Genomic DNA, 18,357 nt, shown 5'->3' on the forward strand with positions numbered 1-18,357 from the left:
GGTAGCTGGTGCAGTGCAGCGTTTTGACTTTCAGCTTGGGAACAGAGCTGATAACAAGGATGTTTTGGTTTGGCCAAGGACTTTGTGAGCCTCATGCTCTGCCAGGGAGGAGGGGAAGCCAGGAGGAAGCAGAGACAGGACACCTGACCCGAACTGACCAAAGAAGTATTCCATACCACAGCACTTCATGCCCAGGATGTAACTGGGAGTTAGCCGGAAGGGCTGGGAGACTGCGGGGTTGGAGGAGGTATCGGTCAGAGCTTGGTCGGGCTGGGGGGGGCGAGTTATCGGTCGGCTGGTGGTGAGATGATGTATTCTCTTCCCTTGTTATTTCCTTTATCATTATTATCACTGGTGGTAGCAGTAGTGATTTGTGTTATACCTTAGTTACTAAATTGTTCTTATCTCAACCTGTGTGAGTTGCATTCTTTTCGATTCTCCTCTCCGTCCCTCCGAGAGCAGGGGGAGGGCAAGAAAGGGGGGGAAGTGAGCGAACGAATTACCTGACTGGGTTTAAACCACAACAGTTTCTTATGAGCAGCCCCAAAACACTTGATCACCACAGCTCAATATACACAGAGCTTCAGTGAAGCTGCTAAAATGCAATTCTTCACATGCAGACTATGATTATGGGCATAAAATGTCATCCCATGTGTTAGTGGCTTAGCATATAGCACATCTACAGCCCCTGCAATACACAGGTTAGATCCTGGTTGACTCCAGCTCCTTCACAGAGCATCCTCAGCTAAACGCTTTCACATACATCAATTAAAATCCAGGAATAGGCTGGGCATGCCAGGGAATCCATGTGGAGAGCCATTTAACCCACCCCATTCCATTAATCTACCCAATTTCCTTAAAAAGAGTTGTAATCTCCCTCACAGCAAGTAACATTAAATGCATTGCAAGATACATATGTTCACCAAGTGAACATAATGAGAACGTATTTATTTTTTCTGAGGGTAATGAGCACAGTAAACAATTCATTTCAAAGCTATGCAAGTGTTCATTTATTGACAGAAACAAGTACCAGGTTTGCTTTTTTTTTCCTGATATTTTCTAGTACATCTGAACATGAAGTTAATTTTATTGTTGTTAGTCAGTCAAAGACCAAAGATCTCAATCTCCAAGTATTTGTTTTCATGAGATTAGCTGACCCAGAGTAATGACTTTGTTCAACTATCATCTCAGTTAAGGAAAAGATGACTAAGGCACAAGCACTTTCTATTAATAACTTATCTGAATTGCCTAGTTCACATTTTACCTCTTGCATTCACTCTGCTGCATGAAGCACTAGCAGTTAGATGCAGCACTTCAAATGCCACGTAAAGTTACGAACTATTGCAAGTGGAAGCTTCCTTACCAAATGAGCAAGTTCTAGTCCTGGGGGAGCTTCTGGCACTAAAAGATACACAAGATCTCAAAACAATACCTCTAGTGTCTTGTTTTCCAGAAGCCAGGTCTGTGTTATTGCTTAGCATAGAAAGAATATGGGAAAATAACAGATTTCTCCCTCATGCTTCTATATGGTAGAATAGCTCCTTGTATCAAATGAGCATTTCCTTACTGAAAATCTGAGCTGATGAGAATCCTTAAAAGCAATTTATATAAGCTGGCTGGTAACACATCCTAGGAATTCATCCAAAACCTTTCAAAAAGGAGAAGACTGCTTTCACAGGAGTTTAGGCCTGCTTTGAGAGGCAATGAAGTATAGAGAAAACTCGATGTAATGTGAAACAACCACAGATGTCAGGGGAATAGCGTGGTCAGCCTTTGGAGAACCCAATTCTAGAACTAGAAAGGATCCCAGACAGCATGGGACTCAGAAGGGAAACCCTTAAAGGATTACTTTGTGTATCACCAGGTATGTTTTCTGTTACTAAGACAAAGAGCTGCACACGTGAGCAAAGTGACAAGCTGACTGCAAACCCGCTTCAATCTCAGTTTATCACAGTGTGACAGGCCACAAGCCTCTCACCTCTCTCAGAAAAGATAAACTCTTCAAGTGACCCTCTGTGTCCACGCCCAAGAACTGGCAATTTACATTATTATGGTATCTTCAAAACAAAGTCCTCAAGGCCCAAAGGGTTGGAAGATGGGGCTCTATTTCTGTGCAGAGACGAGGAAACATGCCAGAGGAGCACCAGAGCTGCAGCCTCCTGTGAGACAGTGGCTGAGAAGCCGATAGGCCTGACCCCGAATCCTGGTGTGCACATGGGCAAGGGGGGAGGTGAAACATACCTGGGAAAAGATTCAGCTTTTAGTCATGAGACTTATTTCTCCTCTGAGCCATATAAGCCATTCATAAAGAACAAGAATTCAAAGGCCAATAGATGATCTTGTGGTAAACATCATCTAGCTGCACACTGACAGCTCCCTGCCTTCAGCACAGCACTTAAATACTACATCTTCATCTTCCACGTAACTTTGGCTTTCCCCCTAAGACAGCCTGCTTTTATCTCAGAACAAAAACAAACCCCTTTCCAGCTTCTTGCACTCCTTACACAGCCTCTAATGAGAGTAAGACTACTCTTTATATTGTAATAATACCATAGCATACCAGCATCTCAGAGGTGTAGTCCCACATCTGTTACTAGATACTTGGAAAGTGAGGTTTCCAAACCAGTTTAACCACTAAGGATTTTCACGGTCTTCAGATTTCCCTGCAGTATGTAAATACTGTCTGTTAACAAAAAGAACACTCCCACAAAAGCCACGCAAGTCTTGGTTACAAATATGTCTGTGTTAACAAAGCTGTGGTATTCTTCATGCACTTTGTTACAGAAGCAAAGTTAAAGCATTACAGATTAACAAAATAGCAAAATTTCACAATCCTGCTTTCCTCATATTTTAACTTTCAGATTGAGCTTGATGTTTCTACCTCAGCAACGCATTTCTGCTAGGTGTTACTGTCAATTCCAAGAATCATAGAATCATAGAATCGTTAGGGTTGGAAAGGACCTTAAGATCATCTAGTTCCAACCCCCTGCCGTGGGCAAGGACACCTTACGCTAAATCATATCACCCAAGGCCTCGTCCAACCTGGTCTTGAACACTGCCAGGGATGGCACATTCACAACCTCCCTGGGCAACCCATTCCAGTGCCTCACCACCCTCACAGGAAAGAATTTCCTTCTTATATCCAACCTAAACTTCCCCTATTTAAGTTTTAACCCGTTACCCCTTGTCCTGTCACTACAGTCACTAAAGAGGTTTATTACAATAGAAAACAAAGAGTGTTACTTGCTTCCCATAGACACCAACCACTCTTCTCCGTTGGAAGAGCTCTGGGTGGTAAATGATGCTGCTGGAAACTCTGCATGAAACTTCTTGACACAACTAATCGCTGCAGAAGCACCTTGACCCTCACAGGAAAAACCAAAGCAAATACCCACTCTTCATGCCTAAGTATCCAAATAGCATCCCAGCATTCAATGAGTTATTCACGTATTTAACACAAGCATATATACATTAAAAGCCACACAGCTTAAAGCAGGCTCAAACTCCGCCGTACCATCAGATGAAGTTCCCAGATCTGAGGCTTCTCCAGGAACACCCTACTCTGTGATAAGATCACATTTTCTCACTGCAAACAATACTTTACGTCAAAAGGTATGAGGGTTAATATAGCATCCTAGAAGGCATAGCAAAGCACAGCTCTCATGGATCTACTCCAAGTTGAATTCACTGTTATGTATTCATTTTGTTGACTAAAATGTGATTTCATTTTCAGCCTTTAGAAATGGAAGGGTTTTAACATTTGGCGCAGCTATCCTCTACACTTATATTTAACAGTTCAGTACATTTTCTCTCTAACTGGACACTCTTTAATCATTCAACCCGTTGGCTAAGTGCAAAGAAACAGAGCAATTCATGTCACAGCCTTGATTCTTAGCATGATGACTGCTGTTACTTCAAAAGTCAGCACACACATGGTCTCCAGAGTCTGTGAAACCCCCTACACTCTGAAGTTACCTTTACTCATCTTAGTAGTAAAATTATCTTCCTTCTTTACAAATCAAAACGTAAAGCTTTAGAAAATACTTAGGTTTGCATTGCAGGTATAACAGAAGCTCTTGGTTTCCTCGCTGTAATATTTATGTCTGCCTTGATCACTTGTGCATCAAATTGCTCTGCTACAGGAGGAATACTAAATAACATTTGTAACTGCTCACTCATATAGACAGTCATTTAATTAATATCTCATAGCAAAAAGGATCATTATCATACACATGCATTTACTTCTCACTTCTATTTTCCTGCAAGAAGACAAACAGACTGAAAGAGAAAGCAAGCTCGGTTGACTTTGGAAGCAAACTTAGTGCCAAACCCAAAACTAGGCCATTGTATCCCCATAACTAAATGTCCCAACTGAACCCTCAATTGTGGGGTTTTGCTTAACCAAAACCCAAACTTGCATTAGAGACATGTCAGTTAATGAAAAGTGAATGCTCCACTGACTTTTTTGATCATAGGAGAGAAATCAGCATTAGCAGCTATTACTGCTTTAAGTTTAATCATTGGCAAAATCAGCGGAACTAATTTTAGCTGACCGCAGCAATGTTCGGGAAACTTTGTTAAAAGGTGATTTTCAAAGTCCAATAAATGAGCCTGAAATGTAAGGATGAGAGTGACAATCTGCATCCAAAAGTTCCAGTACATTCAGTGCTCGAAACACATGTGAACGTTTGTATCTGTTCCAAGAACGTGCCAACTCAACTTTCTAAATCTGCTGCAACATTAAGAAGCAATGAGTAAACTTACCTATGTACACCAATGTGCAAACTTGTACCAAAAGATTTCAGTACTGACTGTTTAATACAGTGGTAAAATACAAAGCTCACAATGAAATGACTTATTTCTAGGAAGCTTGTGTAGACATCAGAGCATCCTCATCAAAAAGGGAAATCAGCATGTAGAAGGAAAATGGAAATATGAAGGATTTGTTGACCCTATGCTATAAAGAGTAAGGGTTTGATACATGAAGCTATGAAGTGTTAAAATATTATTAAATGTCTGATAATTGAAAAAAATAAAGATATGAGGATTTCTCCTTTGCCTTTTAACAGGGCATCTTCTTAAGCAGAAGCACACAGTCACCCAATGTCGACACCCTTAAGCAAAGAAATATCACATTCCATAAATACACAGGGCATCACAAGAGGTATAGATGACACACATACAGCGATAATAGCGAAGACAAAGCAATTCCTTGGAATTCTTTACTCTTATTAAATATTTTTAATTTTTAAACCTTATTGACTTTAAATATTGCTGAATTGCTGCTAAAATAGGCTGCGTGGAGACTTCAGAGCAGCTTCCAGTGTCTGAAGGAGGCTCCAAGGATGCTGGAGAGGGACTCTTCATCAGGGACTGTAGCGATAGGACAAGAGGTGATGGGTTCAAACTGAAACAGGAGCAGCTCAGGTTAGATCTAAGGCAGAAGCTCTTTGCTGAGGCGCTGGCACAGGGTGCCCAGAGAAGCTGTGGCTGCCCCATCCCTGGCAGTGTTCAAGGACAGGTTGGTCACAGGGGCTTAGAGCAACCTGCTCTAGTGTGAGGTGTCCCTGCCTATGGCAGGGGCTTGAAACTGGATGATCTTAAGGTCTTTTCCAACTCAAACCAGTCTGGGATTCTAGAAATGTGTGGGCACGAGGCAGAAGTAATACTCTCAAAAATAAATAGGATAATCAGATTCGGCTGCCCAACTTGAAAATGTGCCAGCAAACATTTGGAATCTGATCTATCATACTTTGTCACATGCTGATATAGAACACTTATTTTTAAAACACTTTATAAAGGGTGCATGTGTAGCAGCATTATTTTCCAACTCTTTTACTTATTAACCCAAATTGCATTTCTGCTCTGAGACCTCTAAACAGGGAAGAATTACTATTGTTATCATTTATAAGGTTTTCTAAAACTAGAGTTAAGTAGTTCGCCTATAATCCTACTGTAATGATCCTAAAGCCTGGAATTCTAAGGGGCAGAAAAATTTAAGTATTGGACTTCTACAGAAATTAAATTGCCATCTTGCTGAGAGGACAAAGCTCTCTTTCCTAGGCTAGAAGATACAAGCCCCAAAAGCCATAATTCAATTAGGATGGAAACATTAACCAACACTTGGATCAGCATCCCTTTATTTGTGGTTTGGCATGAGCAGCAGCAAATACTGCAGAATAACAAGAACATTATTTATACTAGAATGATGCAAAGCAAAAGTACCCTACATATACCCTACATATAAGTGCTTTAACTATCTTCCTGCTCATCTCCAGCTGACACCTTCAGAAACATGCCAGAAGAACCAGCAATACAATTCGGATTTGGTCTTTACCTCCTTCAACTTGACTTGAGGTCAGCATTTCTTTAAGGTATTATTTGCTCACTTTTCATGAGCAAAGACAGACATTCACAGACAGGTAAGTTTTGTAAGCAAGGGCTGACTCCAACAGTGGAAGATCCATGTCCTAGTCAGCAATGAGGAGGGATTCACAGCTGCCAGAATGCCAAGCAGGACCCTCCAGCTGGGTATCACAAAACGCTAACTAGACAAGGGGTACACAACTACACAACCACAGCAGCTCCTAGAATTCCAGACTGCTTTGGGTTGGAAAGGACCTTAATATCATCCAGTTCCAGTCCCCTGCCACAGGCAGGGACCCCTCACACTAGACCATGTCACCCAAGGCTCTGTCCAACCTGGCCTTGAACACTGCCAGGGATGGGGCAGCCACAGCTTCTCTGGGCACCCTGTGCCAACACCTCAGCACCCTCACAGGGAAGAGCTTCTGCCTTAGATCTAACCTGAACTTCCCCTGTTTAAGTCTGAATCCATTCCCTCTTGTCCTCCTGGACTTGCACACTGCTTGGCACCCTGTGCGCATCCTCTAGGATGATGGTTCTCAGCCTGAAACTCTGAGTTTAAATACTTAATTCAAATGCACGAGTTTCCTAGCTTCCATGCGAGACATAGGGAGGAAAGGGGGAAGAGTCACAGGAAACTACAGGAGCAACACTTTCGCCTAACAGTTAAATGGTTACTGGAGTCTCCCTGGAAAGAGAAGACCTCCTGCCCACTGACCGTGATGGAAGGCAAACCTGGATGAAGTTGAGCTGATTAGGTGCTCAGCTAAGATCACAAAAGCAAATCAGAGAAAAGCATGACAAGAACACTGCTCCAGCACTAAGAGACTTTTGACCCAGCCCCCAAGACTGCTTATGTATTATTCATTAAGGACTCATTGATTAAGTGCATAGAGAACATTCTGTTGGGAGTTCAAAATGAGCTAACTTTGCTTTTGTGCTGAGTACTTCTTGGGGTTCATAAATCAATCTTATCTCCTCACCTGGGGCCAAGGTTTGGCATCCTGCAAGCTACTTCACTATACTTCAGAACAAATATCCTAAAAACCAATTCTTATGGTATCCTAGCAAAGAGGAACTGGCCCTTCAGCAATCTGTAGTATTGGCAACTGCTGACATTTTACTCAGACTGTAAATTTGAGACAAGATAATATTTTTCTGGGGTGTGGAGTTTGTTCTGTATTCATTTCTGCATCAGCTTCTGCTGTGGTTATCTTGCTGGAGTATTTTTTTGCCTCCTAACTTTTTTGTCACTATCTCACTTCCATCTGTTTTGAAGAGCTACGTATGAGCTTATCAAAACCTTGAAAACATTGTGTTTTCAACTGGAACTGAAAAAGGGCAATATCCAACACAGCTTTCAAATGGAAGCAGAACAACTCTGTAACAGGAACAACCTGTAACGTCCCATCTTGTGTTCCTCTTTCAGCACACAAACGCAAGCGTGTGAGTGGATCTGCATAAGCTTCCTTTGTCCTCAGGCTCTGAAGACTGCAGAGGTTGACAGAGAGGGAGATAGACCTCCAGTGCTGCTGAACAGATTTGTTAAGGCTGAAATCAGATCGTGTATTCACCTGGAGTTATATCCCAAAATATTACACTACATGTGATAGTTTGCACACAGATCCTCACACCAATTACTGATAACATTCCTTAAGAGCTAAAATGACACACCAAAGACAGCAGGCTTTCGTTTCATCAATACAAAACCAAAGGCAAACCTGGGACTCATTCCCATTTTTGCCCTAAGTAGTAAGACATGGAGTACTTCTTCAATGCTGATTTCATTTACAATCAGTTTTCCTAAATGCAATGGCTACACCTTACTTCCCAAATCTCATTTGTAAGCTTAACTTGTGACATAACAGGAAAACTGCTTACTTAAATAACTGGCTGCTTTATTAGAAATAAGAACACTTACAATTGTTTTTAAAATGCCTCATAAAGCCGCATGAAGTCTACTTTAATGATTTCAGAAAAGTTTGGTTTATTTTCATAGCAATATTCCGAGCACTTAAAATAAAGTCACTTTTCTCAGTTTTAACTGTCATTGAAATATCCTTCATTTCCAAGATATCAAGAAATTATCACTATTCACTTTCAATACAAAGCCTCTTCCATTTCAGCTGTCATTCCCCAAAAATCATACTGAAAATAGTGTTTCGAAGCAGAGTTCAGTTGCAGCGTAATAAGTAATAATTTCATCAATTAGCAGCATTCAGCATCCACTGAGAGTTCTCTCACTATTATTTTATTCATGGAGCCCTTTGTGGAAATAGCATACTAAAAAGATCCATTTATCCTTCAAGGTTTTTCATAAATGTGTCATACATCTTCAAAAACAATTGGTTATTATTCCCATGCAATCTAAATAACTGTAATAACTTCCAGGTGTAAAACCTCTTTTTATACTTCCAAGCTTCTTTTACTCACATGATGGATCTACATTTTTAACAACCTATTCTAACACTTCTACCTACTTTCACACATGAGTTTTGCATGGATGCTATATATGCCTGCAAGGGAAGCAGCTTGTTGTTAAGAGCAGAATAGACTCGGGTTTCAGAGGATGCACTTCACAATCAAGGCAAAACCAAGCATTTCCTGATGAGCTAACATGCTAGTATAGATCCTAACAGTAAAGGATAATGCTTCGATTGTTAAATTCAGCAACAGAACCATAGAATGGTTAGGGCTGGAAAGGATCTTAAGATCACCTATTTCGCTTGTTTGTTCTTTGCAGTGCCTGTTCTATTTCTCCTTCTCACTAAACCCCTCTGCATATTTCTTAGTCTAATTCTCATCACCCACGAAGAGGTGTCCTGCCTTGCATCCTTTCACCTCAAGGCTGCAAAGAGCTCCCTTCAGATCATAATATTATCATTCCTCCATCAAGTGATCGAGATACAGCTGGGCAATACCAGGAGCTCTCCCAAGGCTGGGTAGAACACACAGCACAATCAAACATCTCCATCTTGAGAAAGAGTAGCTCAAATTTCAGTGATGCATCTCCTATAAAGCAGCATGATTAATTCCCTTCAAGCTGCTCAAATGTTCTGTTGACCAAGAAAACCCTGGCTAGCACAGCTCATTCCAAAAGAGGCAGCTTCAATTGAAATAAGGCCTCTCAGAGCATAGCTAAGAGAAACACAACAAAGACCCAAGGAAAGTGTGCAGCAATATGTTAATAAATAACCTAGGTACCAAAAAACCTATCTGAAAACGGCACAGAGTCTAATATTCATAATAAATATAAACCATTTTTTCACCACATTTCTACATCCTCCAAGTGGTGTGCACAGGTACCTGTATTAAAAACAACCTGCAAACACCAGTAAGACATGTAAATCAGACAGTTTGGCTGCCTGGACATTACTTTATTTAATTACATCTATAATTGGCTTTGAACCCAAAATTAAAATGTCAGAATGCACCATGATTGCCTTTAACTGATGCCTACCACCTCATCAAAATGGAAATATTTAGATTCATCACATAGATATGTTTTTAATTGGCTTTCACATGAAGTCACAGGCATGCATGTCTGCCTTGTCCCATATGCCCCGTTGGTGTCAAGTTGAACTGGAAAGGCCAACCCTTTCAATGAACTAAAATCAACGTAATTTTAAGGTCAAGTCACTTGTAACACTTCAGGTAGCAAATGTCATAGTGAAAATAAAACTGAACTTTGGCTTGAGCACAAATGAAAGGTTTGGCATTTCCAGAACTTCATTGTGTTCTATCACTTTAAATTTACAAATAGAACACCAACATCACACGCACTAATAAAACTTTCTGAAACTATATGTATAAATACAGGAAGCATTATTAAAACCAAAATACTTCCGTAGGTGGGCTTGCCCTAATTTCAAATGGTGATGCCTCTGCAAGAGCTAAACCCACTCAAAACTCCATGTTGGCTTAGTGAGGCACCTCTGACCATGGTAAAGAGATCAGATGTTTCATAAGAGGTCAGAAGTGAAATTGCCTAACTCAGTTACAGCATAAGAAAATAAGGATGTTGAAAAAGGAGGTTATTTGTTCTGAGGTTAGTTCTGAGATTACACAAAAGTATGGATGTATTCCTCCCCCCCTCCCCATCTAGTTTGTTAGTCTGAGCAACTAAGGTTGATATTCTACAACTATCAGATGGAGTAAGTCACCTCCCACTACTCACAATGTGTGCTCATACACTCATATCTGAGGGAATTGAAACATCTGATGCCTTTGGCTAAGGCCTACCGCTGTTTAGTGGAACCTCCACTAACACTAAGTCCTTCACAAATACGCTCATCGGTTTGACACAGACATGCTAGTCATTCGGATGATACATTTCCAAGGGGAATAAACCCCTCTTCTGTTGTAAAGCAGTTAGGGAGGGCTATGAAGTGATGTCTGAGGGACAAAGTACATATTGGAATTGCTTCACAGAGATTCTTGCATTCTTCCTGCATGCAAAGAAAACTTTAGTGTCAGTCTGGGCTGAGAATGGGGATTCTACTGCGACTTAACTGGGTGACAGCTTATGATTTTGGATAATATTAGGAAAAAAATCCTATACGCATCTTGATCTAAGCAGTCCCCAAATGTACTTGCTTTGCCATTTCATTATTTCTGTGTCTTCTAATTTTTGATGTGGCTGTTGATTTTTTCTCATGATATTTAGAGAACCTTGCCCACATGAATCCTGTGTTCTTTGCCATCTGCAACAACAAAGATTCCAGTATTTCTTACAGTTGTCTATGAACAGAAAAAAAAGGAATTTAAACTTAAGACCCAGTCTGAATCACCTGTTATTTCATCGAAGAAATATGGCCAATTTGAAGGCAAAATGTTGTTGTTCTTATTATAATGCTTATTAGAAATAAGAAACCCAAAACATTTAGTTCATTTCCTCCACATACTTCTTTACCTGCTTCCTTCCCAGTCCCAATTTGACCTGTATGTATCCAATTTTGTTGTATTTACATTTGGAATGATGGCATTGTGTTTGAACTGCATACACACGGAGATGACAAAATGCCCACCAAGATCTGTATATCCAGTCTCTGCTGGCACATTTCACAAACTGATGCTCCGCACATGTAAAGACGCTGGAGATCTATGCTGTGCTCATCTTCCAGAAGAATTCTGCCCTTGGTATACAAATGACAGCAAATGAAAATGAAAAGACTTTAAATAACATGCCCACACAAACACCACCCTCTGAGTTTCTGATAAAGCCATTTATGGCTAAAGGTTTCCTAATCCCAAATGTTTGATTTCTTTGCCAAATCACATACTCATATAAAGGCACAAATTCTGCTCTTCTCAAAGGCGACAACACAGGGCAGGGAGCAGAGTGTGTAACACTGTACTGATAAATAAAAAAAGGAATAGAAATCATATGCTAATAAGAGGAAGGAGGTTGCCAGGCAACCAGGGAGGGAGAGAAAGCAGGTTTTGATTTGAACTCTGTGCTGTCAAAGGGTTAGCATAGCCAGAACAAACAGGACACATTCAATGCAGCTTGTGTGCAACCACCAAGCATTTCAGCTTGCCTCAATATTTTAAGGAGCTTGTTCCCAACGCAGTGCCAGGTACATCTGTGCTCCCTGGGTCACGCTACTGACACTGAAAAAATGGTACAGGAGAAGATGGAGAGCAGATTTTTATAAAGTGTCCATTTGAAAAGCAGTAGCGTGTGCCTTTGGGTAGCACAAACTGCACCATGCATGTAGTAGGTATATCCTACCGTGCTGGCAGTATAGAGAGCACTATGTAACCTTAAGGCCCAAGCAAATCCCAGTCCACCAGATACAGCCCCACCACTGAGCTGCACTGAAAACTCTGCAAGTTCTGCCCTGCTGCTAAAACCTTTCAAATGCATCTCAAAACACCGCACTGCATCACTGCACTCTTGTCACATCTGATGGGCAAAATCCTGCCTTACAAGATTGCATACAGGATCTGCTTTACAGATCTCAGCTTCCTAGTTCAACATGCAGTTTTACTGTCTGAAAGGATGCAATGTTAGGCAAAGAAAAGAATAAAATTAAAGTCCAGGCTATGAAAAGTCCAGGCTACAACATGAAACCAGCATGAAATCCATTTACATAATTAAAAGGAAAATGAATTTCAGTTCCTTCTTGTTTTCAGAGCTAACAGCAGTGACAACTCCTAAGTCCCAGCCATGAGAAAAGATGGGAGGAGCAGGTCTTATTTTAAAGACCTTCTTATGATAAGAGTAGAATGGAAACTGAATTCATGAATAACATTAAAACTCAAAGGTCGAAGGAAAAAGACAAGCACAGGAGTAGATCTTCTTAGGGTTTTCCCCCAATATAATTATTTTGAAGGACTTGACTGAATGTCAGTGTTTCAGTTTAGCAGACTATCAGCAGTGGAGGCAAGACCATAATAACTCTTTGAGCATCAACATGATTTGCATATACACCATTCAAAATAATCTAATTGTGGTCTACAATCTTCCACAAGGTCTTAGTAACCATGCTACAATTGCTGTTCCACTCAGCTAAGTGTTTACTGCAATAAAACCACTATAAACCAATAAAAGAGCTTGAGAAATCCATCAAACAAAAGTAGCCAAACAGGAAGTTCTGTTTCCTCACTGATTGCTCCTCAAATGACCTAAGGAAGACACAGCCATCAGCCTGGAACATCCACCCGCTCATCAGTTTTGCAAGCCACGCTGACTAGTAGGATTCCCTGCTCTCTTACTGGGAATTTCCTGTGGTTTTACAGTACTCTTTACTTTTCAGTCCTTGCCCTGCTTCCCACATTAAAGGGCACTGAGCTCAGCTCTCAGACATACCTTCAAAGCATCACCTTTGCTACCTGCAGTCTTTCACTGTTACAGTCCATTTGTACTGGGAGAGGAATAAACCTGACAAGCAAAACTTGCTTACCTTGATGGCATAGCCAGTGCTTTGTAGCACCTGCCAACTATATATCCCAGGGAATGAATCATAGAACAGAATCATGGAATCAACTGGGTTGGAAAAGACCTTTAAGATCATCAAGTCCAACCGTTCCCCAGCGCTCCCAAAGCCACCACTAACCCATGACTCTGAGGGCCTCGTCTCCACGGTGTGTGAACACTTGCAGGGACGGTGACTCCAGCACTGCCCTGGGCAGCCTGTTCCAATGCCTGATCAAAGAACCTCATGAAGAACCATCACTGCTCCCAAACCTGCTACTTTAAGCAGTATGGAAACCACAGGGTGGACAATAAATGTTCCTTGAGGCTTAGAGGCACTTTGCAGGCAGCTTTTACATGCAGCAGGAAGCATGGTGCAAAGGTGGCTCATTTCCCCGCCACCTGACCCTGGAACCAGATGGCTGATGAGCTGTTCTAACAGGCTATACCTTCATTCCACCTTCACTAGCACCCTTTCTGAGAGCAATGGGTATCATGTTGCTGAAGAAACTCCAAACTCAGCATGCAATGGGCAGTCTGGCCCTTAAGAAACACTCCTCTTCACCCTGAAATTAGCGTAGCTTGTGAAGTTTTTGCCCACAATAGGAAACAGCAGCTCACTGATACCTATGGATTACACCACCACAGAAATAAGAGTACAGTGCACAAGGAGCACAACAAATGTTAGCTTTCTAAAGGAACACGAAATAAGCTACATGGATTAATTTTAGTATAGCTTTTCAAACAAAAACATGTGATTTAAGATACTTTCTAAAGCTAAATGAAGCCTGACAAAGTTACAGTGAAGATGCTCATTATATTGTATGTGAAAGCACCACAAATCTACCCAGGTAATTCCAGTATTTCAGAACATGGCTCTAGCCCTTCACACCATTCCTTTTATCCTCACAAGTCAGGCATCAGTGCTACAATCTGGAGCAGCTCTAACAGCATGCTAGGCACACAGCTGCTGGCCCAGACAGGAATTACCCATTCATCAACACCCAACTCCCCTTTAAACATATGCAGGAGATGATTCAGAGGTAAGGTTAGATCCGTGAAATGCCAACGTACTCTCTTCCTACTGTAAGAATGATAATGCTGTTTCACACTCAGTTATGTTCAGGGTGTGTATTAGTTCACTGGCAATGTTTCAGGTTTGTGACAGCGTGGCAAAGCATCTCTGCTCTGCTTAGAAGCCCTCACAAGAGACCCTGAGACCCACTCTCACCAGCTGTAAGACAGGATGGCAAAGAGCTAGAAAATACCCACCCCCCAATGAAACACCAAAATATCAAATTGAAATACCAAAGTATCCATAACCAAATGAGATGACCAGAGGGACTGCAGAGAAAGCCTGGAATGCAGTCAGGAAAACACAGAAAAAAAACAGCAAATAAGTCATTCAGGGTTGTGCTATCCTGCATGAACACAATAAACTAAGATTTACTCAGTACTTCACAGTTTTGCCATTCATTAATTTCAGAGCACTTGATCTGACAATTTTAACTCTTTAAAGAACCCTGAAGCTTCCAGCAGATATAATTATGTACAGTTTCCACATAATGATAGTAGGGAATCAGCTAAAAACAGGGGGGAAAAAAGGAACCTACTTCCCCAGAGTATCACCGGGAGAGGTATGTCTGAAGCCCGTAAACACTATCTGGAGTTTGAATGTACATTTAACACAGTTCCACATTACAAGTTAGAAAGGGAATGCTGTCCTCAGACCATAATTTCATCATTTCTTATGAAACTCTAGAGATGCAATAAACAAAAAACCAAGTCCCTGCACCATCCACCCAAGTACTCTCACCTGGAGCTATTTCGAAATGCACTTTCTTCCCTTTTACTTAGAGTTTAGAATCAAAGAAACACAGAATTACCTGGGTTGGAAAAGACCTTTAAGATAGTCAAGTCCAACCATTGCCCAGCCCTACTAAGGCCAGCACTAACCCGTGGCACTGAGGCCTCGTCTCCACGGTGTGTGAACACTTGCAGGGACGGTGACTCCAGCACTGCCCTGGGCAGCCTGTTCCAATGCCTGAGCACCCTCTGGGGAAGGAACTGTTCCTCAGCTCCACCTAAACCTCCCCTGGTGTAGCTCGAGGCCATTTCCTCTTGTCCCATCCCTTCTTCCTTGGGAGCAGAGATCAGACCAACCCCACTTCACTACAGCCTCCTGTCAGGCAGTTGCAGACATCGTTCTTCCTGCACCCGGGGAATATTTGCAGGACATTCTGATAGAGCTGACCAGATTTAAACAAAGGCAGTGTTTGGGTTTTGGGAAGCTGGTGGTTAGTGTGGGGATTTCTTTGTTTGGTTTGGGTTTTGGGGAAGTGTTTTTGCTGTAGTTTGGTTTTTGGGTTGGGTTTTGGGGTGGGGTTTTTTGTAACTAACAGTTTTTGGAGAAGACCCTGGATTTTAATCACAACCTCCTCATCTTCCACCATTTGGAAAGCAGACTTTTAGAACAAGATTATCTGTGGAATTTCTTCAACTGTTTGAGTTAGGCCAGAAGATTTGCTCAGGAGCTGAAGCTGCTGGCTAAACCAACCAAGGGAGGACAAGATTCCTCAAGAACAGCTTCCTGGGACTTACATTTGTTTAAATAACTTGGAGAACTGGCTGTGAGTTTAACTACTTCTAGCTCAGACTGCCTCCTCTTTTAACCAATATCAGTCTTTTCATCCAGCCTTAACTATCTAAATAAATGATAAAGTAGTACCAAGCCTCCAAAGGTCATACTTAATAGTTTCATCATATGAACCGTGTTTGCAAGGCTGACCACTGAATTCATGAAATATTTCATTCAGGTTTTATACCATAGCCAAGAAAGTGACCAAAATAGTGAAGTTCTGCTGCCAGTGCTCATGTTGATGGACTTCTCCACTCAAAAAGCGTATTTCTGGGAGTATTTATCTACAATTAGATAGGCTTGGCTCAAATACACTCTTCTACTTCAAATAAAAGGATAAAATGCTTGCTTTATTGAAAGTACACTAGTTCTGCCCCCCAAAAAGGTCCCATGCAGGGAAAAAAAAAACCCAAAACCCAGCAACAAGCACTGCAATTAGACTATCAATAAATGTTGATATAGTCATCTGGGAGACAAACCATACAGTGACTAAATTTATTCCATCAGATCGGGAAAGGACAATACATTTAGTTAGAAGTGGTCTGCCTTGATTTCAATGAGTGCTGAAAACAAAACCACAGGGAGATACTGAGCAAAGTTTCTATTTTCATCCTGAGAGCAAAGTGAATATCAGCCTTTTTCAGACTCCATCAGTTACTCTCCTAAACCACGTAATGCTGCATACTATCACCAACACGTGATGCTACAATAACATATTGCTCTTTGAATCCGAGCCATACGTATCCAGAAATGAAAACAACATAATCCCAGCAATATTTTGCATTAAAAATTGGAAGAAAGTACTCAAAAGTCTGTCCTGCTAAAATCCAACTTTTGTCACAGAGAAATGAACTTCAGCACTTGCAGAAAAACCCCAGATTGGCTACTCTGAAAGCACTGAGCTGGTAACAGGACTGATTTCTTATCACGGTGCTTCCCTAACTGCCAGGAAGACTTATGATAGTTCATTCTTCCAATCCATTCCACGTTCCCGTTTTAACAGAGTATCTATAAGACCATTTCTGGACATCTGTCAAGGTTTGAGCAACAGATCAGATAGTAAACGTACTGGACACAAAACAAATCAATATGAGAACTCACTGTGTTAAAGTTCAGTCACAAGTGACCTAGAGGTGTATTCAAGCTTCTGCTGTGCACATCTGCATGTTATGACTCAATGAGCTGCAGCAAAACTAAACCTAGTACTTTAAACTTAAAGGGATACCACAGCAAAAAGTTGTGCCTGGCTGGAAGGAAACTGTCACGCTACAACTTAGGTTATCATCACTGTGTTTTTACTCGGCTCTTTAAAAGAACTGAAGCTTACAGCCAAGTACAAGGTGGGGGAAAGCTACTTTTGAGTCCCAAGCATGCAACCTGGCACCCACCAGCAGGACTTCACCACCTTATGCTGCACTCCCTGGGCTCCACTCCACCTTACATCTGGCCGTGTCCAGACCCTACTTTCAAGCTCCCAATCCGACCTGTAGCAAAGAACACCGTGCAAAACCAGTAAATCCCACTGTGAAGTCTAGAAGCCACTGGCAGCAAGGGTGCTCCTCCTGCCATCCCGTTCAGCATCCAAAGCAACCGTTTCCCTGCCAGGAGACACTGTGCATGGCCCATGACAGGACGGGGAGCAGCGGAGGGCCTGCACACCCCCGAGGTCAAGGCGCTGTGACAGGACCCAGCCCTCAGGGCCCCTGAGACCGCCACGGCCCCCGCGCAGCCTTCCCGCGCCGCGGCAACGGGGCGAGCCCAGACCCAGCCCTCGACCCGGCCGGCGCGGAGGGACACAGAAGGGGAAGGCGCCGGGTGCCGACCCCTCACACCCCTCAACCGCCTGGGGCGAGAGCCGCAGCGGTGCCCAGTACCCCCGGCATGGCGGTGCGCAGCGGCCACAGCGGAGAGGCACTTCCTAACGCAGTTAAACTTTGCCGGTGCTCCCGGCCCGGCCTCCTCCCCGCTATCGACAGCCGCACAGTCCCGTCAAGGGCGCGTAGGTACCTCAATGTCCACCGTGTCCCGGCTCAGCACACAAGCCATGGTGTCCACAACGTCTCCGCCTTCCCCAGGCTCCCCGCAACCCCGGAGTGGAGCAGAGCGCGGGTGGAGGCGGAGCCGACAGCCCGGACAGCAACGCCCAAGTGGGCGGGTAAGAGCCGCGCCGGGGCGAGCCCAGGGGCGAAGGGGCTGGAGAGGGCGCGGCGCTTCACCGAAACCCCGTCGGAGGGGAGAGGCTGGGGCTCGGCTGTCGCTGCCCAAAGGGCGGGTGTCCGCGGCTCGGCCGCGACCCCGTGGCTCGCCGTAGCCCCATCTCGGTGCACGCACACGCACACCACAGTCGCCTCCGCCATCGCTCGCCCTGCTTCCTCACAGTGGAAGAGGGTCAGGGCTAACCCTCACCCTGGTTTCACAACGGAGCCTGGTGCAG

At 42.8% G+C, this 18,357-nt stretch overlaps 1 protein-coding gene across 2 annotated transcripts in view; it reads right to left on the minus strand.

The window, feature by feature from the left end:
• The window catches only part of DPYD (dihydropyrimidine dehydrogenase), a 357,309-nt gene extending 339,234 nt beyond the window's left edge, over positions 1-18,075 (minus strand). Inside the window, exon 1 of one of the 2 annotated variants that reach the window (XM_062606149.1) lies at positions 17,931-18,075. In XM_062606149.1, the coding sequence (XP_062462133.1) occupies positions 17,931-17,969 (39 nt within the window). In that variant the 5' untranslated portion in view covers positions 17,970-18,075. Of the gene's footprint in view, positions 1-11,393; positions 11,494-17,930 lie in introns of those variants that run through there. The other variant, XM_062606148.1, reaches the window with a different exon arrangement.
• Positions 18,076-18,357: the final 282 nt, after the last annotated feature.

This window comes from Pezoporus occidentalis, unplaced genomic scaffold, assembly GCF_034315485.1.
Source record: "Pezoporus occidentalis ecotype Australia unplaced genomic scaffold, CSIRO_AGI_Poc_V1 ctg94, whole genome shotgun sequence".
NCBI lineage: Eukaryota > Metazoa > Chordata > Aves > Psittaciformes > Psittacidae > Pezoporus > Pezoporus occidentalis.